This window comes from Rhinolophus ferrumequinum, chromosome 18 (assembly GCF_004115265.2).
Source record: "Rhinolophus ferrumequinum isolate MPI-CBG mRhiFer1 chromosome 18, mRhiFer1_v1.p, whole genome shotgun sequence".
Classification (NCBI taxonomy): domain Eukaryota; kingdom Metazoa; phylum Chordata; class Mammalia; order Chiroptera; family Rhinolophidae; genus Rhinolophus; species Rhinolophus ferrumequinum.
This window is the reverse complement of record NC_046301.1, coordinates 36,132,900-36,156,547: the sequence shown is the minus strand read 5'-3', so window position 1 is coordinate 36,156,547 and position 23,648 is coordinate 36,132,900. Positions and strand designations below refer to the sequence as shown.

The following is a 23,648-nucleotide window of genomic DNA, read 5'->3' as shown; positions in this document are numbered from 1 at the left end:
TAGACATATGTTGCAACTGTTGCATGCATTTCATTTAAGTTTTTGCTCAAGTGCCTTTCAAGCAGGATTTGCCCCCATACTACAGCTGAAGCTGTGGCAGAACAGTCAGGGCAGAAATAAATGAGGTGGAGAGCTACTCACAGAGTGCTAAGCTGGACAAGGCAGGGGTCAGTTCAGAAAGTCAGAACTTTGTGAATGTTACTCAGGGTCCCCATACAAAACATGGCAGCATTGAGATTTGTTACAGCTCTGGAGTTAGCATGTACTTGGGCTTAGAGCCTCCAAACCCTTTAACCAGGAGAAGGTCAACAAGCACTCATTCCATTCGGTCTCCTCCTAGTGACAAAGTGGAGGGAAGTCAAGCTAATCCTTGGTAAAACAGTCAGCAAATGTGACCCGGGCAGTGCGTGAGTAATAACACACCAGTGGCTTGACGGGTGAGATAACAAGTCTAGACTGTACATAGAATAATATACGGAGATGATAAAATTACCACTTAACTGATTTCCATTTAAATCTTCCTAAGCCCAATCTCAAAACAGCACGCCTGTGGAAAGGCAGAAGACAAATGGCACACGCCCAACCGGGGCCCAACAATAACCACTCCTAGAAATTACTTAAAAGAGTTCCCAAGGCACAGAACTAAAAAGCTCCATTTTACACTCTAAGTAGAATTCCATTTTTCAAGAGGAAAGGAAATTAAAATTGTCTGTTATATTTTAACTTATTAAACCAGAGGGTGTGCTAAATTGGTCCTAGAAAGAAGGCAAGAACATCTATAGACCTAAAAAAAACCTATGTCACACTTTGTTAACAAAATGTAAAAAAAGGTCACCTCTCCTAGTTAAAAAAAATACAGTAGGAAAATGTTTCATGCACACTACTACTACAAAGAGTAAATTAGTAGGCATTTGAAATATGCCGTAAGAGAGGATATTCTGAACGATTCCAAAAGCTATGCTTGAGAGAAAATAGTTACATCCCTCTTTTTGTGGTCGAAACATAGATGGTCTTAATAAAATTGGGCAGATTTGTCCCCCCCACAAGGCTGGGTTACCCATCTTTGGGGAAATGTGCATATGTGTGTTCACGTGTATTCGTGGGTATATGTGTGTTCACGTGCATTCGTGGGTATATAAGCACAGACAAAGACCAAGAGACAAAGTATGATTAAAAGCACATTCCTAGATGTTGCCTGGCCCTGTGGGGTTGGTAAAATGATAGGGCGCTGGTGAGTCCAGAGCTGTGACCAGCTGGGAAGTCCTGTGGGCTGCTTTATAAACAATCTAAACTGAAATAATCTGGTGATGTGGAAGTTCAAAAGGTAACCCACTATGTGTTGTGCTGCAGGCAGTTTGCCACCCTTCAAGACCTGAAATTTCTACAGATCAAACCACAGCCTTTCATTTACCCAGAGCTGACCTGCAGACCTGCTTATTATTTCATAGCTGGGGCCAGACCAGGCACCAGAGGCCAAGATGCTCTCTCCACTAGCAGCAGAAAAACATCGATGGGCCTGCTAGGAGCTTCGGTGACATTTTGCTAACGATATTTTGTTACTATCGTTCAGAACCTAATACCACACTTAAATGCCATTTTCACTAGATACTGCATGCTAAATTAAGAGGAGCTTGCAAAGTGCTCATCACTGGTAGTTTCAGCTTCATGGAAATGCAGCAGGTCTATATTATCAAAGCGTAGTTGTCCATAACTACGGCCCAGGCTACAGAAATACTGATGGAGAAAACGGGATGCTAGTCTGATAATCATTAAAAATGAGCTTTCCGCTGGTGCTGCTATACATTCAGACCTGCTGTGTACCAGTTTATGGTAATGGTCCGAGGCAAGAAGTGCTATTTCTGAAAAATACTGAGCTGAATAACAGGACTTACTAGTCTATTACTATGAAATGGTCCTTGTTTGGCCATGTGCAGATTCTGTTCCCCTGACCCACTGATCTTGAAAGAAGACGCAGCTTTACATTATAGACGAAGCATGGGCTTTGGGGTCAGAAAAATGTAGATGCCAATTCTGGCTTAGCCTTTGAAGGCAGTCCTCGATTTCCCTCCTGTGTTAGAATGAACACCAGGAAAGAACTGCCCTCTCTCTGAGGGGACTGGATTCCAGACCACTGACAGGCCACATGTGCTAGTGGACACTGTGAATGAAAAGTCCAAATGTGTGGCTGTGAAACACCTCCTCTCTGGTACTCTCTCCTTTTGTCTTTCTCCTTGCATGTAACCAGTCCAGACAGTGGTTAGATCCGGATTTGGCTAAGGGTAGGGGAGCTTATCAGTAAAGTACTTTGCATTGGAGGCTTAGGTACAAGTTCAAGGGATAATATAAGATTCATTTACTTTCCGCCTTAGGTCCTTAGGTTCCTTAGGTCTGGATCCCCCTCATACACTTCCCAAAATAGAAAAGTGACTGGTAGGATAGATTTTGGGCCTTTCTGGGCCCCTTGGGCAAACACTGCTTAATATCCTTCAATTCCATCATCGTTTGTTTCTAAACATCTGATTTCCTATCAACCCATTTTCAAACCCACACATCAACATTTCTCAACAGTCTTCCTTTGTACCGTGCACTGAACTCAGATGCATGTACACTGGCCAACGAGGGAAGAGTTCAAGCTGCTGCGTGCTCACAGTCGCTCAAGTCCACGGTGTTACCCACTTCATTACCATCTGCATCCAGCAGTGCCCGTGCCATCATCTGAATATTCTGCCTTATTTTTTAGGACAATGAGTAGGACGTAGTAAAATGACGGTGCTGCTACTAGTGATTAAAAAAAAACAACAACTTAGGTGTTGCAATTCAATAAAATTAAGATAAAGATGGAACGTGGTGGAGTCTTTCATCTCAAGTGGATGCTCATTGCAATTAAACCAGTCAACTGTGGGTATGGCCATGAAGAAAAAGAAAAACATTAAAGAGTATACAGAAAAGGGTTAGAAATAAATGCTTAGAAGATGACGTCTGCAGAGGAAGATGCAATTAAGAATGTGGTAATTTTAAAAAATCTCTCCAGGAACAGTACCTCCCTCACAAATTATAGATTTATTGCCCTACAGCTGATCGGTAAGAAGAGATACCAATCCTAGTTAAGTGACGCTGTAGAAATTATATAAGGTCTCTATGTCTCACTGTGCCCGATCTGTGAGACGGAGTTATAATTAGAAATAGTTTCGGTAAGCTGCCTACCCCAGTGCCCTGGGGCACAACAGAAGCTCAATAAACGGAGGCTACAATTATGATTTACGATGCGGGGAAGTCAGAGACCGTGTTACTCATCTTTGTCTTGCTGGCATCTAGCCTTGCAGACAGAAGATAACTGATCCCAGTGAGTGTTTCACAAATGAGAAAACATGCTATGTTTCTACCTCTTAGAACAACAGGACCTGGATCCAAGAGGCCGTGGCTCCTGAGATGCTAGAGTCCTTCTCTGTTGTTGGTATGGCGGTTTTGGCCATATTCTACCCCTCGCCCAGATTTTCAGAACTCCTGCCAAATCCAAAGGCTCTACTTCTTCTTCTCAAACTACCACGGTTGGCAGTCCCATCCTTCTCCTTCCAGAGCCCTTTCCTGATCCAGTTGAGAGCAGTAAATTCTGCTTAGCCCCCACCAAGGGCTACAATGGACTAATTACATATTGGCTATTCTGAGAACTTGACATCATTTAATTCTGTGTGTGTGTGTGTGTGTGTGTGTGTAAATTTTTTTTTTTAAGTCAGGGTTACACATTTTGGGAATGCAATCTGTTTATAAATTGGCTATGGGCTATATATCTGGCCTTTATTGACCCGGCTACCCTGTGACATTACAGCTACACACCTCTCAGCCCGGACAGAGGGTCAGGATTATTAATCACTTGTTTAAAAAGTCCTGCTGCCATTGAGCAGAAGATATGAGACTAAGATCTTTATCCTCCTCCCCTTACAAAATTAGTCAGAAAAAACTCTCACTACTATTAATAGTCGGATGTATGAATTACAGAGGTGGAATAACAGTCTTGCTCCTAATATTAGATATTTAACATTTTAACTGTACATAGGAGATGTATGAGACAATATGCTCAGAACTTCATGCTGCATAAAAGAGTAAAAAGTTTCAATTCATAAAAAGCTACTAGAAATAACTTTCATTTTCGATGCTAATGGTGGCATTTATTACCAATAAATCCCACCATGGAAAGCATGGTTTCCTTCTTACCAAGCACCATACTATTGCTGTGATAGAGCTCAAAGTCTTGGGAAATATTTCAAATTTTAAATAGGATGCTTGCTATGATTAATGTAAGATGCAGAGGGCACGTGCTACTGAGATTTTTTTCCACTTAAACCTAACATATTAAATCCAAAACGTGTCTTCCAACTGACCAGAGACTTCAGATCTAGACATCTCCTGGGATGACAGATATGTCTGTTCATAATTAGTTTTCCATTCATGGAATTGGCACAGTAGACATACCGTTTAATAAACCTTCCTCTTGCTTAACATGCAGATTTTCTTATGTAATCCTAGGACGAAATCGTTGAATGTAAATTAATTTTTGTATAGTCATGCTCCCTTGGGACCTGTCCCATTGATTTGCCCTAGAGTGCACCACCAGCTAAAAGCAACTGGCCATTTACTATATTATAAAATTTCTAGCCCATAAGAGGTGAAACTCAGCCAGCTCTATGTCTTTTCCACTAATTAATTTTTCTAAGGTCAGAAAAATCAATCTTTTTTTCCCTTAAGAAATCAAGTTAGAGTTTTTCCATGCAAAGTAGTGGGAAATGGGAATACCAACTAGCTGTGAATGTATTTAAGACGGGAAGGGAAGGAAGGAAAAAACAGTTGTCTCTGGAGGTGAGAGGGCAGGATGATTGTGGAACTTGACTCTGGTCAAAATACCCAGGGCTGAGAGAATCTCAGAGAAACCACATTTCAATAAGTTAACTGAATTTCATCTTTCTCCAGATGAATCAACACAACTTCTCCTCCTGCACCAAACACATAATATCAAGGAAGCTATAATCATGCCGGGAACTTAAAAAAACAACAAAAAAACCTTAAACCTCTAACCAGAACATTATTAACTTCCATTTAAATACAAGAACATGCTTAACTCTATAAAAAGTTTTTCAAAAGTATAAGTCGAGCCAGCTAATAACTTTGCATTTATTTATATCCCACCTTGTTTCAAAGTCAGTTTTCAATTTCTATTATAAAAATGTACCAAGATAAAATAAACATAAAAGAAGAAAAATGAGGCAAAAAGAAAATGAGGACAATAAAACTAGATGGGGCCAACATTTTGACTAATATATTGTGAGGTCCCTGCTAGAAGAGGGTGGGTACCAATTTGGCTCTAAGCATTCTAGCAGAGAGAAATATAATCTTTACAACGTATATAAAATCCACAACCTAAAAACAAACCAGCTGCTCAGAAGCCTCACTATTCCTGGTACAGAGAACACCAGGACAAAATCACCCAGGCCCTCCACGGCGTTCTCCAAGGAAACCAATGGCACATGTGACAGGCCCACCTTACAGCTGTCCTCAGCCGATGCCAATCGTGAGATCAACAAGAGTCATCAGGTACTATGTTCTAGGCGTAGTGCTAACTCCTCCAAGTGGGTACTATGAGTCTCATTTCACAGGTAGGGACATGGAGGCTTAAAGGGGCTGAGTGACTTTTCACGGTCATATAACAAGTGGCTGAGCTGGGCTTCCAAACCCGGTCTGTGCCCCCATCACCAGGCCACAAGGTTTCTCTCAGAGCATCACGGCCACAAAAGCAACTTAGAGGGGTGTGGGTCCACTGGGGTGATCTGATTTAGTGATCTTTTCTATCCTTATTCCACTCAGCATTGGATGAAATCGTCTGAAAGTACAAGCTAAGATACTGGCTCAGCTGAGAGAGATCTCAAATAGCTGGTTCCTTACAGTTGAATCGCCTGCAATTTTAGGAAACGGGGATTTAAACTATTGTGTTTTTGCTGTCGGATTTGCTTGTTTCTTCCCTTTTAATTTTCTCTCCAGAGTGTTTTTCTTTTTTGTGTATTTCCCTTCGTTGCCCTCATTCGTCCCCTTAATTTCCCCTATTTGGAAGTTTTGAAGCAATTCGTGTGTAGCCTCTGTCTGCAGAATGCTATGCTCTCAGAAAGAGAATGAAAATAATCTGAGGGGCCTTCCAAGGCAGCAGGGATCTTTGGGTGGCCATGGCTATGGTTATACCAATAGAAGACAAGAAACTCAAAGGTGACTTCGTACATGGAAAGATTTGAAATCGACTTAGCGTGTGACTCACAGAAAACCATTTAGCCTTAGGGATCCCAGTTTCCTCAGTTATTTCTATTAATCTGTCCTTGTAAGAAATAAGCAAGGTCTGGAAACTCAAAAGAAAAAAAAGTTAAGCCTTCAGGAAATCAGTATGAAATATAATGAAAATTTAAAGTAGTTTTCAGAGCTCTTCTAATAGCTTCAGGCAACTGATCGCACTGTTAAAATTTTTGCAGGCTGCAGGCAAGAGACTTTCTAATTTCTTTGTAAGACTGACAGAGAAAATAGATGAAAGCTAGAGATGCACCCCACCTAGCAAGTGTCATGTAAACTGCAGGTGTTAGGAGGTGGATGTGCCAGACTAACATGACTAATACCTAAGAGAGAAACAGAGATGGACAAAACTATACTCACTCCAAGGGCAGCTGGGTAGGGAACATCTGATGGGAAAGTGAATGAAGGGCCAGTCGTCACTGGGCTGCTTGGGGGTGGGGTCACAATTAACCCGGTGGTACTTATATGAACCTGTCAAGACAAAAAAGGTTAATAAAAACACTATATTTAATATAACAGCTTATACCAGCTGAACCTTGGAAAGACAAATCACAATGTAAAAAACAAATCAGTGGTTTCTATTATTTTTGGAAGGCAGAACCCTTTTCAGTTTATTCAACCCAAATGTACTGCTTATCTAATTTGTATTAAGACACTGGGGAGTCACATGATAAATACTGGTCACTACAATGTTTGACATACAGAATTTAATGGTTGTTGCCTTTCACAATAACACACTGCCTCAGTTGGGACGCTACGGAGAACCAAACTGGTCTTTCAGATGGTTAGCCTGGTTTGACTAGCCTACTACCATGTTTCCCGGATAATAAGACCTAGCCAGACAATCAGCTCTCATTTGTCTTTTGGAGCATTAGAGCAATTGTCTGCCTAGGTCCTATTTTGGGGAAACAGGGTAACAATTTCCCTGGAGAACCTATTTAATACTCACCTATCTATCACAATGTGAAGTCTACGTGAAATGCTTAAGGTATTTTGCTATTTTCACAACCATTTGCATGATTTCTACATTTCACTGGGGTCACATAATTAAAATGCAGCCACCCAGATGTGCCTATAGCAGGCAATTATTCATACAACCTTTAAAGGAACGATGTCAAGCCAAATCAGCTGTTTTCAAAGGTTGTCTTAGCCATGATACTACCCAAGATTAATTTACTAGGAAAAAATTGAGTTATTCAGGTTATTTCTTCACCCGTGTTCAGTTACACAACCAATTTCAGTCAAGTTGCATATCAGGTCCAACTGAGAATGTCATGGTGTTACTTGATGCAGCAGAGTTGGGGTGTGAGTTCCTGTGCAAATGGATCACTATTAAGGGAACACGATTGGCTGCTACCTTGTTTCCACAAGGAAACAATGCTATACCTAAAATGCCTTTGTAATAGAAACTTAATCCCAAACATACTTTCCTCAATTCCCATAAATTAAGAAAATAGATCAGGACAAAGAAAAGCTCAGAAATCAGTTCCCAGGGGGCCTGAGGAACTTTCAGTTTCCCACTGGGTTAGGCCCTGCCAAGGCCTGGGGAGAATCAGCATCACAGCACACGATTTACTTTCACAAATAAATCTGTGTTATACATGGAATCTGCATCCTTTTCAAATTACCTCTGTACCTATGAGCTCATATATTGATTGAACCTAAGCAGCTCCAACGGGTGCCACTAACAAGAGTTTCTCCCCAACCTCTCATTTTCTGTCTGTCCTGGGAACCAAAGTCTATTTCCAATCAATCTCTAATGGAAGCACACTGGTTTTTCATTCTGGGATAATTTTATCCCATTTATAAACCTGTTTACATAAACAGTTCAAGGGCTTCTGCAAGTTGGTGACACATAAAAGATGGAGGCTTTCTTAGAAGATACAAAGAAGCTCATTTCAAAGTGTACACCATTATCAAGGAACCTTTGGGGCAGACCGCAATTCGCTGTAATACAGCTTCCTGGGCCTGATCCTACAAATATCTGAAAAAGATCTCACTATTGACTGACATTTCTCTGAAAGCTCCAGATCGGGAATCAGGATAATTAGCTGCTAATACGCTCACGGTCTTGGACCAAAGGTTACCGACAGTCTCTGGCATCGCAGACATGGGACTGAAGCACTGAACACGATGAATCCTGCAAGCACCATTCAACATGGGACTGCTCCTCGCGCCGGAGTAAAAGAAGAAACGGAACTCACCAAAGAATGACGAAAAGCAGAAGAAAACTGGCTGAGGGTGGGCATGTGTAGAACAAATGCCCTGAGGAGGTTTAACCTAAGTTTCTACTGTGCTCATCCTTTTCTCATGGAACTGAAAATTAGGTTCGTTTCCCCTAAAAGAGCTCGGGGGCGCGGGGGAGGGGAAGGTGGGAAAAGCAAATGGGAACGAGTGGGTGGTCTTCTTGCTTTCCCTGAAGCCACTGGCAATATAAAAATGCCACAAAAACACTTAATATTATGAATTACTCCTCCAGCTGGCAGAGGCCAAAAACTACCATGGGTGTGGCCAGAGGAGCAGGAAAAACATCTTGGTTGATTATAGTAGCATGCTGCTTTTACAGACGTCAATCAGACCCCTGGGCACCTCTGTTCCAGTGACCACCTGGACAGTACAGCCTATAAATCATCTTCCAATTTATGTACTTCAAAGTTCAGCCTTCACTTAAGAGTCACCAAATACAATAGTAAATCAGCCCTTTGTGCCATTCTTTGGTCCATTTCCCGATCCTCTTGCCTAGAATTTGGATGTAACAGAGAGAGAGCTCTAACTATCACAGAGAAACACGAGGATAAGGAATCTAACCATACGGTGGAAAGATGAGCTGGAAGGTGCCATCACACCGTCACTAAACTCTATATAGATTTCACTGGGGTGAGAGAAAAATGAACACTCACTTCTTTAGGCCCCTTACTTTGGATTTTTAAATAAATGCGACCAAACCTAATGAAGGGAAAGCAAGACAGAAATCAGGCCAATAGCAGGAGACACATTCAGCCGTAGGCGTCAGTCAAATCTACTGACAGGTCCTTTGCTGGGCAGAAGAAGAGCCCTATTTCATAGGTGCACACGCACTGTTGTCCCATATCCACTCATCTCCACGGCTAGGAGAGAGTTTGCCTATCACATATGCTACACCTACTCATTGCTTTATTGTGGACTGCGGTTCCCTCCAATGTACACAGTACCCTAGACAAGTAATGTTTTCTGTAAACCTAGGCTGGAGAACCCGGGCAACACTTCAAACACCCCTCCCATCTTCTTCTAGAGGTAACTTCTCCCTGAGGCAATCGTTACCACTGAAAACAGAACGCATTAGTTGTTGGGAGGAAGGGTGGAATGGTTGAAGAGGAAACTGTTTTAATGGGAACACAGAGAGAACCTTGTTTCCTAAGCTACTCAAACCCAAACAAATATGACTCCGCTTTTGCAGTCCTCATTCCCAGGTCTGATGAGACAGCATCAGACATGCTCACACCTGACTGCTGAGTTCGCCACAAAAGATACAAATGCTGAGTTTATCTTCCTTTCTCTTTTAATTTTCTCGACTGCCAAAAGATTACTGCCTATCCTTTTAAAACTATTCCCACGCTGAGTTGCCCCTATTCTTAGCAGAAACTTACCTTTTATTTCAAGAAAACATCATTGTGTGAATGTTGCTAGGTCACAAAATAAAGAACAGTCAAATGATCCAGGTGGTTTGCTTTTAGTGACTCACCAACTTGTCGAGCCCCCTCTATCGAACCTAATTCAAAAATCCCCAGAGGTTACCTTTCCAGAGTAACCTCACTTGGTACTTCTTGCTCTGATCTATAAACCAAGTCTACTTTTCACAAAGTATAATTAGTTACATGGAAAATAACAGGATTCTCCTCTCTACCCATTTTTCAGGCAACTCATTCATTCGACAAATATTTATTGAGTGCGTCTGTATGTCTGACTTGGAGACATATCAGTGAACAAAACAAAGACCTCTGCCCTCATTGCCCTCGTGTTCTAGTAGGATGTGTGTTTGTGTGTCCTATGTCCCTCTGAAGATCAAATGTTTCATGGCCCTACCACCTAAAAAACACTGACAAACCACAATGCCATTCGGAGAATGAAAGCATTTAATTCACAACCAGCAGTATGAATCTAAAAGAGCAGGGTCAAATAAATGAGTCTGAGAGAGAACGATTTTTAATACTATTGGTAAGGAATACCAAAAACTGTATTGTAAATGTTTATTCTGTGGTCCAAAACAGGTATTTATTAAACTGTGTAGGCTTCTTGAGGAGGAGGACTGTGTCTTCCCTCCCTCCTTCCTTCCCTCCCTTCCTCCTTCCCTCCCTCTCTTCATCTCTCCCTCTCTCCCTCCCCGCTTCCTCTGTCTCTCTCTCTCTCTCTCTCTGTAAAATAACTGATTTTCATGTGTGTTTTTTTAAACCTACAGCTATACTATGGTATAGAATAGAATGTAAATTGTATTTACATTGTAAATGTAAATAGAATTACATTGTATAGAATGTAAATGTAAATGTAATTTTGAGTAGAATGTAAAGTCTGCATGAATTATGAGAGTTCAAGGGAATCTCTCCCATTTGTGGCAGGCTACTGTGTTCCAGCCTCTCTGACCTTCAGGTTGAGGAAACTACGGCTGTCATCGAATTGGGTAACTACAGCAGCCCTGTGACTCAGGCAGGGACACAGTTAGGCTCATTTTACAGTCCAGAATTAAGGTCTAACTAGGAAAGTCCTATTATCTTATTTGTCTTGGTATACACAGGGCCTAGAAGGATCTATAATAAGGCACTCAATAAATGTTTGCCAAATGAACCAATGTTCCCAATAGTATCTGTGCATTTTTCTTCACACAAGAACAACGTGTAGCTACTTTGTAAGACAGGCCAAAGTCTTGAAGAACAAAGAGCTTTAAAAAAAAAAAAAAAAGCTACAGCAATTTTTAATTTAAATTGTTTCTTCACATCCTTCCTCCATAACTCTGACAGGGAAGCAAGCCTGACTATCAAGGGAACTTATCTGAATTTCGACCGTAGCGTCTTCAGTGGGGATGGAGATCAAGTTTTAGTTGGCGAGATCGCCCAAAGCAGCTTTTGGAGAAGATTCTGTAAAACTGAGGGATTGCTTAGGGAAACGTTCAATCGTCTTGTAATCTCTGACCTTTCCTTTGAAAATGACCGAGCAGTTTGGAGTGAATGCACTCAAGTCAATTTCCCATACTCCATTTCTCCACACAGAAAGTGAGAAAGGCTTTTGCTCCCCTCCTACCTTCTGAAAGCTCCGATAAGCAGTATGTTTCGGCCAGGGAACAAACACGCTGGCGCACAGGTCCCTGTTGTGGCTGAGCTCTTGCCCTGCCTTCTGGATAACTTACCTGAGAAGGGGCACTGCAAGAGAGTCCCGAGAGCTCACTGATGCGTGCCGCAGCGGTGGGGTTGCTGGAACTGATGAGAACAGGAGGGCTGATCTCCATGGAGTGGCGGTTCTGGGACGCCTGGGAGGATTTGCTGGCCATGGTGAGGGAAGTGAAGGAGTGCCTCTTTTTGGTGTTCTTCTTGGTGTCAGAGTGCTTCGGGGCAGCGCTGCTCTGAGCTGCCGCCGAGGTGCCTTCTCCAGCATCACCTCCTGGCACCGGAGGCTTATCCCACTCTATCAGCTGCTTAGCAGCAGAGTTGAACTGCAAACCAACCAATCAACAGAAGAAGGTTAGAAAATTCTCAGGGACTCAGGGAGACTGATTTTTCAACGACGCTTTTATCAAACACTTACTGTCACCACTTGAAAGTTTGCCTGTGCAAGTACGTACAGATATTTTTTTCCATGGGAGACGTATTTTCTCTCAAATCTGGGATTTCGTTGTAGTGTCTATGTCACCGATAGAGATATTAAATCAACCATAAACAATTTCAATGCAAGACTGATATGGCTAAGAACATTTTTTCCCGACGAATCTTCAGAATATCTAATTTTAAAATTTGCCCGTTATTAAATGAAGAGTTATTCAGTTCACTGATAAAATATAGAGAAAAGTAATCAAAAGGGTACATGTGTCTGACTGACGACTCCACTGCCCAACAACGCCGGGAATGTGCTCAGAGCACTACTGCACACTGAAGGGCAACTTCTGAGTTTGGTAAAAATGAGCAAGACGACAAAGAATGAAACCATTAAATGTTAACTCATGCACTTCCTTATAAATGAACTTCCTGCCTCTATGTGTTTGGGGGAGCCTCACAAAAAAGTTGATAGAAACTCTTGATGTTTTTTGTCATGTCATTGTGTTATGTTCCCAGGTGCTTAAATTTTAAATCCTAACAGGGTAAAACATGAAATTCAAGTCCTGTTTGCAAAGCTAACTTAGTCTACTTGAAAACTTGTCTGAGTGTGAAGTGAGGGCACCGGGGTTCATAAGCTGAGCATGGGCTGGTAACACCAGCGAGAAAGGAAAGAACACAGTTTTTTGTTTTCCTGGAGGTAAAATATAACATTTCTGGAAAGCTTCAATGAAAACAAGCTGCATAAAACCTATTAGATATTACAACCATGAGAAAACATTGAGTATAGTTTAACCTGTCATAAAAAAAAATTAAGACGAAAAATAAACTTTTAAAAGGTAATTTAGATAATATTAAGCATAATAGAGATTTTTCCCATCTCAGCATTTCACAAATGCCTTTTAGATAAAATAACATCATCAAATGATTTTTTTTTTTAACCCACCTAAATATTTGGGACCATGTCTTTTCATCCTGTTGATGAGAACGTCCTACTAGAAGAATGGAAACCCTGTTGGTCAATATTTAACAAAGTGAACTTGCTTTGGCACAAGTGGCTGTTAACAAAGCTGTATTAATTGCAACTCAGAAGCCGGTGCTTCTATAGACGATTGCAAATGGATTAGCAGTTTGTTCCTGTGGTTCCCCCCAAGGACTCAAATCCATCTGGCCTGTCTGAATCAGTAGGGCACATCTTTTTCAAACATGAGCATACCTCTCCTTCAGGCTTCCGGTATTTTTCCCATGTGATAACTTGGAATAATAGGCAGTCATGCCCCAGTAACAACCATCAATGCCTGACGTACCAGTGGCCGGAGAAAGAGGATCATGACTCTTTGTGCTGGGTGCTTCCGGATGAAGAAATGAGGTACTGTTAAAGGGTGGCTGCACGATAGCATCAGAATGGCTTTTGACCAAGGGATCCAGAGTTTACAAACCCTACCTTGGGTTAGCCATCTCACCTTCTTGGTGGTCCCCAAGAGAATCAAATGCCCAAAGCATGTTGTATTCCTATGGCGAGAGTGGCCCAAACCTCAGTGTAGAGCTCTAATAAATGGCAGTGAACCATGTGGTGGTCGGGTCCTCATTCCCACCCAGGCTGGGTGTAAGGAGTCTGACATCGAAGCAGACAGAAGAGCTACCCCATCCCCCTCATCCCACACTTGTCACCCCAATGAGATGAAAGGCCAGTGTACCCAGCAATGCCAGGGGACAAGGGGAGAGAGAGAGAGAGTCTTCTTTCAGTATAAGCTCATTGGGATAGACCCCAAGGCACAAATCCTCAAAAGTATGAGCTGATCGGTGTGCTAATATCTGACCAATTAACTCAGCACCACTCCTGTTACATTGAGTGAGAAATAGGGGTAGGAGTTGAGAAGACTTTCTCCGCATTGAGGCCAAAAGTATGAATAGAGAAAACTATGATATCTGCTTGATATCATGGATGAATTAATTCTGGGGTCAAACCATAGGCTCCCTTAGCAGTGTCTGTTCTGAAATACTCTGAAATATTACTATAGTCTAGTTATCGTCATAACTAGCCAAGTGTAACATTTTGTTCATATTTCAGGTTTCCAAATGCTGTGCTCTGGTATAAACACCTGAGAACTGAAGTATCATTTGCTATATTTCCTGCTGTTTTTCTCCATAGAAAAATACTTCCTTTGTGTCTTTCTCTATATCGGATAATTTCCATTAAAACAGACATTGAGCACCTGTTATGTGCCAGATAACATGCGAGGTCCTGGAGATCTGAGGATGCAGAGAAATGGTCCCTGACCTTAAGGAGTTTGTAAACAGACATATAAATAACACAAGTGCGCTCCATAATTTCTTATGCTAGGTTTCTTTCACTCAACAATACATAAGCTTTCTGGAGCTTTATCCATAGTGCTCCATGAATCAGTCGTTTGTTTTGTTTTGTTTTTCAAATTATGGTGTAATATTCCATTGTGTGGATATACCACAATTTATTTATCCATTCTACTGTTGATTCACATTTGGGTTCCCTTTCTCTCCTCTCCTGTTTCCTCTTCTCCCCTCCCCTTTCTCCTACCTCCACTCCTATAGATTTTGGCTATGAAGAACAATGCTGCCATGAATACTCTTGCATGTCTTTTGGTGGACACAGCTCTCATCTGGACATTGGGTGTATGTCCACGAGTGGATCTGCTGGACCACAGGGTTGGTGTGTTTAGAAAAATACAGCCTACATGCAGAAGCATGTGTATGCACGTAGATACATCATGGTGCGTGGAACTAGCAAACTGCAGACAGAAGACCACAGTTCTAGCCCTAGCACCACCATTAATTAACTTCGTGATCTTCAGGGAACTAGTTGACCTCTCTTGATTGCAGCTTCCACATGCACAAAATAAGGAAGTTGGAGCCAGTGATTTTTCTGTCTCTTTTAGCTCCCCACATGTATAACGATCTTATTTTAAACAGGCATAGTTCATTTTTTCCTATTTCATTTCTTTCATGCCTCTCAATAGTCTGCTATATTTTTCTGCATTTCATTTTTACACATGGGTGGTAATATATGTTAGCAGGATATTTCATACTGTAAAATCACTTTAGAGTTCTTCTAAAGCAGCAGAGGTTAGTATTAAGAAATGCTATTCACTGCCTTTTTAAGTTCCAAGGAAAATCATAAAGTTAAGACTATTTCGTAGAGGCATTAAGTAAATCAGGCAGAAACTTAAAGAGACCTTTGTGGTAAGTGTAACTTAACCTTGAGTAACAACAGGAAAGCAAGGATCTTACAGCTTTTAATGGAATTTTGATAAAGTTCACTTATGAATGTTTGTTTGTGCTCAGTAGTGGAGGCTTTCCCTGACATTTATCTATCCATGACCTTTAAGTTCAGGAGTGCACTCATCACCTGGAAAATAAATTTATTCCCTAAAATGCCTTCTTCCAAGCACCTGGTAAAGGATATTTGATAAGACTTAGGTTGGACACAAGGTAAAATTCAGCATACTGGAGCTAAAAGCATGCTGGACTAATGGGATTTGTTGACCTTAAAACTCTAATGTCCCTTTTTGGGAAACCTTAAAGTGTATAAAGAATTAGCCTTTGAGGTTATGAGAAATATAAATAAACACAAGAAAAGAAATACTGACAAAATAATAATGACAATAAGGCAGCTTAAGAAATATCAAAATAGTTTTTGTGTCCGTGGTGGTCCTGTTTGCTAAAGAGAGAGAATATGGCCTTTTAAAAGATGGCTTCATTTTTTTTTTTAAAGAGAAAAAAAATTTATTGAGAACTAACATAAATACTTTTTTTTTTTTGAGAACTTTGATGAGTTTATTTGAGCCAAACTGACGACATATGTCGGGGAGCAAGATCTCAAATGCTCCTGAATACTCACTATTTTATATGAAGCTTTGGAGATGAATCAGTCTGTAGCTTTTGAGCACTACAGAATACAAATAGTAGGTTTGAGGAATTTATAACCCATTAGTGTCCCTGAACCTAATCGGTTTCTGATAAAAGGCAAACAAAGACTTAACAATACAAAAGCATTATGTTCATTATTTTTTTTAAAAAAAAAGATATAGTGTATATTATTATGAAGTAAAAAGTGAAAGACTTCAGCCAGTTTCCCATATCTGTCTCCCCCAGCCCATTTCCCAGCTGTAACTACATTTAACAGTTTATAACATATCCTTCCGTACATTTTCTATGTAGATGTTGTTAAATATGCATCTACTTTATTAAATTCTAACACAAATGAAAACAAGCAGTACATACTACTCTCTCCTCTACCGACAGCTCCTGGACATCTTTCTAGGGCAATAGACATAGGTCCACAGCCTGCTATTCCAATGTACAGAGATAATATAAGACCCCCAAGCATTCCTGTGCGGGCATATCTGCCGGGAAAACTTCTAAGTTAGATCAAAGTGTAAGCTTAAAACATTTTTTTTGAAGGACATTGTCAAATTGTGCTCTAAAAGAGTGTTAATTTTCACCACCTTCAATAGTGTATTAAAAAGCCCGTTTCCCCACACTATTAACAGTATCAAGTATTATCAATAATTTTTAAAACCTCTATTCATTGGAGAGGTAAGAAACCTCTCTTTTCTTTTGTATTTTTCCATTTATTAATGAGATTAAGCATCTATTTTCTCTTTCTAGGAGTTGCTTATTCCCATGCTTTATCCATATTTCTATTGGGTTGTTAGTATTTTTCTTACAGATTTGTAAGTGTTCTTTTTTTTTTTTTAAAGAAAATGTTCTTTATCTATTCTATAAATCATTCTCTAATGTATATGTATGTGTGTATATATGTGTATATATATCCATCCAAGTAGAAACAGTTTTTCAATTTAAATTTTACCTTGTGTTTGTTATACATAAATTTTTATTTTATGAGCCAAATTCATCAATCTTTTCCATTATGGCATCTCAATTTAAAATTGTGCTTTAAAAATCTTACTCCATAATTATTTTTAAAAATAAAATCACTTTTTTTCCTAGTGTTTTTATGGTTCCTTCCTTCTTTCCTTCTTTTCTTTCTTTTTACATCTCAATCTTTGAACCAGGTGAACCATTGGGTTTTGTGTAAAGAATACGGTAGGGATAGTGCTTTGTCATCATTTATATAAATGTCCATCTCTTCCTCACTGGTTTGAAATGCCACCTTCATAAAGTCATGCTTAAATGTTGTATTACAAAGTTGTATACTTGAAATGTACATAATGTTATTAACCAATGTTATCGCCAATAAATTTAATTAAAAAAAAAAAATGGAGACTTTAACATTCTGCTACATTACTAGGTCCAGTGTGCCTTCCCCAGAGAGTCAGACACTTTGGAAAACAAACAAACAAACAAAAAAGTAGTGAATAAATGCTATAATGCTAGGGGATGGAAATTCATGCCATTTAACTCCTCATAGCACAAATGAAAATATTTTGCCTCACACTGTAGTCCTTTGCAAAATGATTTTTACATAATGGCAATGGGGAATTTGTATTTCCATTAGTCTTCTATTCTTCCCTGCAATTTAGGTAACAAGGTTTTTGTTTTTAGATGATCTAAATACAAAAGTAAGCTCGATCTTCATTTATAATACAAGACTCCCCCACAGAACAGGAATAATTGGAGAGACTGGAGGGATTACTCAGGAGTCTTTTTAAATTGCTCCAAAAGCCTCCCTGACTGAGGTAGCTACTCCCCTTAGGCTTCTGTAAGCATTTGTTGAATGAACAAAAATATTGGCCTCTTAAAATTATCAAGGGAAGGAAGGGCTGCCTCTCTACCAGCACTGTCCAATTGAAGTATAATACAAGTCACATGTATAATTTTAAGTTTTCTAATAGCCACATTGTTTTAAAAGATAAAAAGAAACAAATAAAATGAATTTTAGTTAATCCAGAATGTCGAAGATTTGGTAACTTCAACATGTAATGATGTATTGAGATAGCTACGATTTTTTATTTTTGGACTGAGTCTCTGCAATCTAGTGTGCACTGTATACTTACATCACATTTCAATCGGGACTAGCTACATTTGAAGTGCTCGATAGGTGTACACATTGCATAGTACAGCTCTAGACCTCAGGAGCTGTGCCCAAGGCGGCCGGCTCCCGAGGCTCATTAAGCACAAGGATTTGCTGAACAGAGAAAGGACTGAAAATGACTCCCCTGACCTCCCAAGGCCCAAATTTCTGAAGCCTTCTGAGCTCTGAAGCCTTCTGAGCCCTGGTAAGGACGAGGGTTACTCCTTTTTGCAGAAGGACAGTGAGGAACGCAGATTCACAATACAACTCTCAGGACTGCCAAGGAAAACGGATTTTCAAAGTAACTGCTTCACTGCACGAGGTTAGGAAGATGAAACGGCAGTTACTCAGCTCATTGCTTATAGGTTAGGAAGATGAAATGGCACTTACTCAGCTCATTGCTTATTTTAATTATTTTCACCTCTGTCAGCCCAGCTGTTAAAAAATAAATAAATAAACTAGAATGTTCTTTTTCGGGTTTCTGATTTTGAAATATGAAGGGATGGAGGGAAGGTGTACTTCGCTGAAAGCCTAAAAAGAATTTTAACTTAGGGAGCTGAATAAAGAACCGTCGGAGAAAACCACAGGAAAAGCTCTGAACTTGAAGTTGAAAGGTCTAGGATAGAGTCAGGTCTCTGCCCTCCCTGGTTGAACAATCTTGGGTGAACCATTTAAATTTCATGGCTTCAGTTTCCTTAGCTGTATAAAATGGGGAAGGTAATATCAATTCTGCGGACCCCACGTAGAAATGAGTATAGGTGAAAGGCCTGTGTGAACGTGAGTTATTCTCACTATTCACAGAGGGGTCCCAGCGAGCCCTTACCTTGCTCTGTTGCCTTGGGCAAATCACATTATCTTGTGTGTGTCTCCTATTTCTCATATGTAACATGAAGTTGGATTTAATGATTTGTCAAGTTTTATGCCTATGTACAGTACAAATAACTTCTCAACCCCAAACCAAAGTATCCCATTTAAAATACTCTGAGGTAGCGACTCTGTGTCAAGTAGAGATCCAACCCAATGGAATCAAACCCAATGGAGCCTTTCACTCATCAAAAAGTTTTTTGAGTGCCTACTATTATGTAAGCCGGGCATAGCAATGGACGGGGGAAGGGGAAACACAGTAGCATCGCCTCTGACTCGTGAGAAAAGACGACCTAGGAAATAGCACTATGGATTTCTAACGTTAACGATAAGAGGTGCAAATTCACATGTCAGCAGAGCTCGGACAGGTGAGGCCTATGTACAATCTCCTGATTTTTCCATCTTAACAACTAATTAAAATATAACCATTCTGCAAGCCATGCATAAAAGTCACGTGGGGTCTACTAGTTGGTGAACACTAGTTGGTGTTCTCTGACGTAAGGGAGGAAAATAATAGAGCAGATAGCAGGGGTAGGAGGAAAAGCAAAAGACACTTAAAATTTCAAGCTATGAAAAGACCTTGCAAAGGTTCTCAGACCAACCATTCAACCAATGCCCCAGAAATGAAAAAGGCAGAGTTACAGGAAGATTAAGAATGGTGGTCGCGATGGTTGATTTTATGAGGGAAAAAAAAGAAAGAAAGAATAGTGGTAGATGTCACTGGGAGGATAAAACAACAAAATAAGAGCTAAGAAAAGGCATTTATTTGCTTGGCAGCCAGGAGGGCAATTTCAGGGACTGGAGGGGCCCAAGGTTAACCGCAGGGAGTAAGAAAGCAGAGGCAGTGAGTGGGTGTAAGTGATTCTTGTGAGGGTTTTGGCAGGGAAAGAAGTAGAATCATATCTTGAGGGGACCATAGTCAAGGAATATTGTTTAGAGGTGAACAAAAAGCTGATAATTTCCCTACATTTAGGGGGAGCCAGGGGAAAGCGAATAACTGAAATGCAAAACAGAAAAGATATACGATATGGCCAAGTTCCTGGTGGATGAGAGATCCAGGAGGATATGGCAACTGCAAAGGAAGATGAGACAGAGACCGTGAACAGTGAATAGGCAGAAATGATGACAAGAAGGAAGCGCTACCCTGAAAGTGAAGGCACACAAGGCAGTAATACTTAGTAATAAAAGTAATGTTACTTCTGAAGCAACAGATCTATAATCTAATTATGGTGCTGAGGAGACGCACTAAATGGATAACTTAAAAACTGGGCTCAGGGGGCAGAGCGAGGTGCTCTTAACAACAAGGTTGCCGGTTCGATCCCCACATGGGCCACTGTGAGCTGCGCCCTCCACAACTAGATTGAAAATAACTACTTGACTTGGAGCTGATGGGTCCTGGAAAAACACACTTAAAAAAAAAAAAAACTGGTCTCAGTTCAGTTCACTGTGCTTACTGGATTTTGTGTATGATTCTTTCTATTTGGTATTTGTTCACCAAATGCACACCATAAATAAGAAACGTCTATAAACCAAAAGTATACATTCCAATGACACAATTCATTTTCAAGGACCTCATTACCAGATGTAGGAATGCTATAGAAGAAATATATATATATATATATATATATATATATATATATATATATATGCCAGGAAGTTAAGAATATGGAATTGTCATTAAATTCTAAGTAAAACGTTGTCAAATGACACACTGGCAGAAATTCCATAGAGATGGGTAATTAGTCAATAAATCAGTGAATGGATGTTTCCTCTGCCCTGGCACCTAAAGTAAGTGTGCGTGTGTGCGTGATGGAAGGTGGGGGATAGTAATCACTAAGAAGGAATCTGGCCCAGAAAGAGAATGCTGGGACTACTGACCATAATGACTTCATATTTTTGTTTAAAACTTCCTTCTTTTCAGCATATAGAGAAATGTTTGCTCCACACATACGGGAAACCTAACAGGCACATTGCCACTAACCTCTATTATTAAAGCCATTTTACAACACTTAGGAAAAATATTCCTGAAACACATTCTATTTCATTATGGAGAAACCTGTTCCTCATTGGTTTAATAATCAAGATGCCTCCTCTGTTCATGCCATTTATGTACCATATATGCACACAAGTGCGTAGAATAGCACAGGACATTTGTGCATCTTTCGTCATAGGATACCGGCAAGATTTAACACTTGGTTAGTTAAAGGGACTCGCCTCTGCTTCTTAAAGCCTTAGTTAGTAGCCAAACTGAAGATGCCCATAACAATTTTTAAATACAATTTTCCAATAATAACATTTAAAAGACCTTAAAATATTATGGTGTTAATCAATTTGTGATTTTTCTCTTCAAAAGGGCAACCTCAGATATTTGAAATTGCTGAGTAACGAATCATTGGTGAAACTTAACCTTTTCAGTGTTAGAACTTGAACAGCTGTCATTATTCTTGATGAAAAAAATCAACATGGGCTATACACTTCTTAAGGGAAGCTTGGTAAAAATCGTAACTGTGGACCCACATTCGGGGTACTAACTAGTGTCACGTGTGGCCTGAAGCTGGTGCAGGAGTAAAGGATAGCCGTGGGTGGACGCCACGATTCACCTCTCAGTTACAGAGCGTGTATTCCTAAACAAGACACTCAACTTGTTTAAACCATGGAAAAAATAATTAGCTAAATTACAGTTTAGCTACTAGAATGTGTATTACGTAGGCATAAAAACTGATGGTTAGTAGTACTATAATCATGAAGAGCAAAGCCAAGTCATGTGTGTGTAGGATCATTAAAGCATAAGGAAAAAGAATGGAAGGATCTTTAACAAAATTATATGTGATGGAACTAAGGGCTACGTCTTTCCTTTCCACCCTTTCTGGAATGCAATTATATTATAGAAATAAAATAATTAAAAATACTGTTTAGGTAAGGAGTGCCTCTCAAGGGACACGGGAAAACATTAAACCATCTACACACAGAACTATACTCTTAACATGTGGCAAATCAATAAGAAAGGCACAAAATGGGCACTGCAGATGTTTGAAGCAAGGAGAGGGCTGTTCTGCTCTGTTTTGTTTCTGCATAAGAGAATTAGAAAAGAAAGGCTTCATGAGACATAAGAGTATTCATTTGAACCTGGAAGAAAGTGTGAGCTTTCCACAGATAAAGGGACAAAGAAATATCCCAGATGAGCTGTAAAGGCAGCAATTCCAAAGTATATTTTCCAGGAAGGATCAGCAGACCAACTTAGCTGGGGCTCTGGGTCTGGGTAGGGGAATATGGCCAGGCTAAAGAATTTGAGGTATCCTTGGGGAGTCATTGTCGACATTAGACACCATTTGGTCATTATCCTCGGCCTCTGATTAAGGCTCTACAGGAGACCTGCATTTTTATGTTCTATAAAACTACCCAGTGTACCGGAAATGGACAATTCATGCAGTGAGAACTCAATAAACATAAACTGATCTTTAGAATCTCAGCTCCCTGAAGTTTTCCTAACGGAAAACAAAAAGAAACTCTTAAATTAGTAAGAGGCTGCTGAATAATAGATGGAGCATAAACTGCCCTAAATAAGGATCCTTACCTAATTTAAAGGACTCCTTTTCAGATTGAGTCTAGTCAAATTGCCGCTACCATGTTTCCCCGAAAATAAGATCTAGCTGGACAATCAGCTATAATACGTCTTTTGGAGCAAAAATTAATGTAAGACCTGGTCTTGTTTTACTATAAGACCGGGTCGTATATTATATTATATAAGACTGGGTCGTATATTGTATTATATATTATATTATACCCAGTCTTATATAAGACCAGGTTGTATGTAATATATTATATAATATAATACGGGGTCTTATATTAATTTTTGCTCCAAAAGACGCATTAGAGCTGACTGTCTGGCTAGGTCTAATTTTCGGGGAAATGCGGTAGCTGTATTAAGCAGTTGCTCCTCATGTCCACTGGAGACCCACTGTTGCCCTTTGAAATTCAGAAGCCAGTGCTCATTTTTCCTTCTATCATTGTGGCAGAATGAAAGGCAACGAGTACTTGTATCGAGCTGATAACATTCAGAAGATAGAAAAACTTGCATCATGGGATAGACCCCACAATGCTAAAAAGAAATGCTTCTCCAAAGTATTCAGTCAATCAGAATTAAAGATGAAAGTATGATGCTAAGCAACGGACTAATTCTCCCTTACTGATTTCTCAACAATGTCTCTAACTTTCATTTATAAAAATTGATTTACTTCAGAACTGAAGGAGAAAGTGTGGTAAGCAACACAGTAATTCTGCCTTTCTTACCTTCCAACAATTTCTTCAAATTGCTTTTTAAAAAATTAATTCACTTCAGAATTGAAAGGGAAATTTGGCAGCTAAGCAATATAGTAATTCTGTCTTTCCAACTTCCCCCAAATTTTCCTACATTTTTTTCAATAAAATATTATTTCAGTCAACTGTGCATTTCACTTTTTAATTTTAAAATTAAAATAATACATTCAAAAACACGAATGACAGAATATTGTTTTATATCATTCAATCAACTCTGATTATTAAATCCAAGACTATTATTTTGGCCTTCTGCATTCATTATTCTCTAGAGCAAAGGCTGTAAGTTAAAAAATAAAGTTAACATTGCTATTTTTAGCTCCTCCAAGGTCACCTTGGCAACTTCAATCTATGTA

At 39.8% G+C, this 23,648-nt stretch overlaps 1 protein-coding gene across 1 annotated transcript in view; it reads right to left on the bottom strand.

Annotated features, from left to right (window-relative positions):
• The window catches only part of SH3RF1 (SH3 domain containing ring finger 1), a 153,463-nt gene that overhangs the window by 26,210 nt on the left and 103,605 nt on the right, over positions 1-23,648 (bottom strand). Inside the window, exons 5-6 of the mRNA XM_033135175.1 lie at positions 11,702-12,004; positions 6,685-6,795 (exon numbers count right to left, since the gene is read on the bottom strand). Of these exons, the coding sequence (XP_032991066.1) occupies positions 6,685-6,795; positions 11,702-12,004 (414 nt within the window). The remainder of the gene's footprint in view (positions 1-6,684; positions 6,796-11,701; positions 12,005-23,648) is intronic.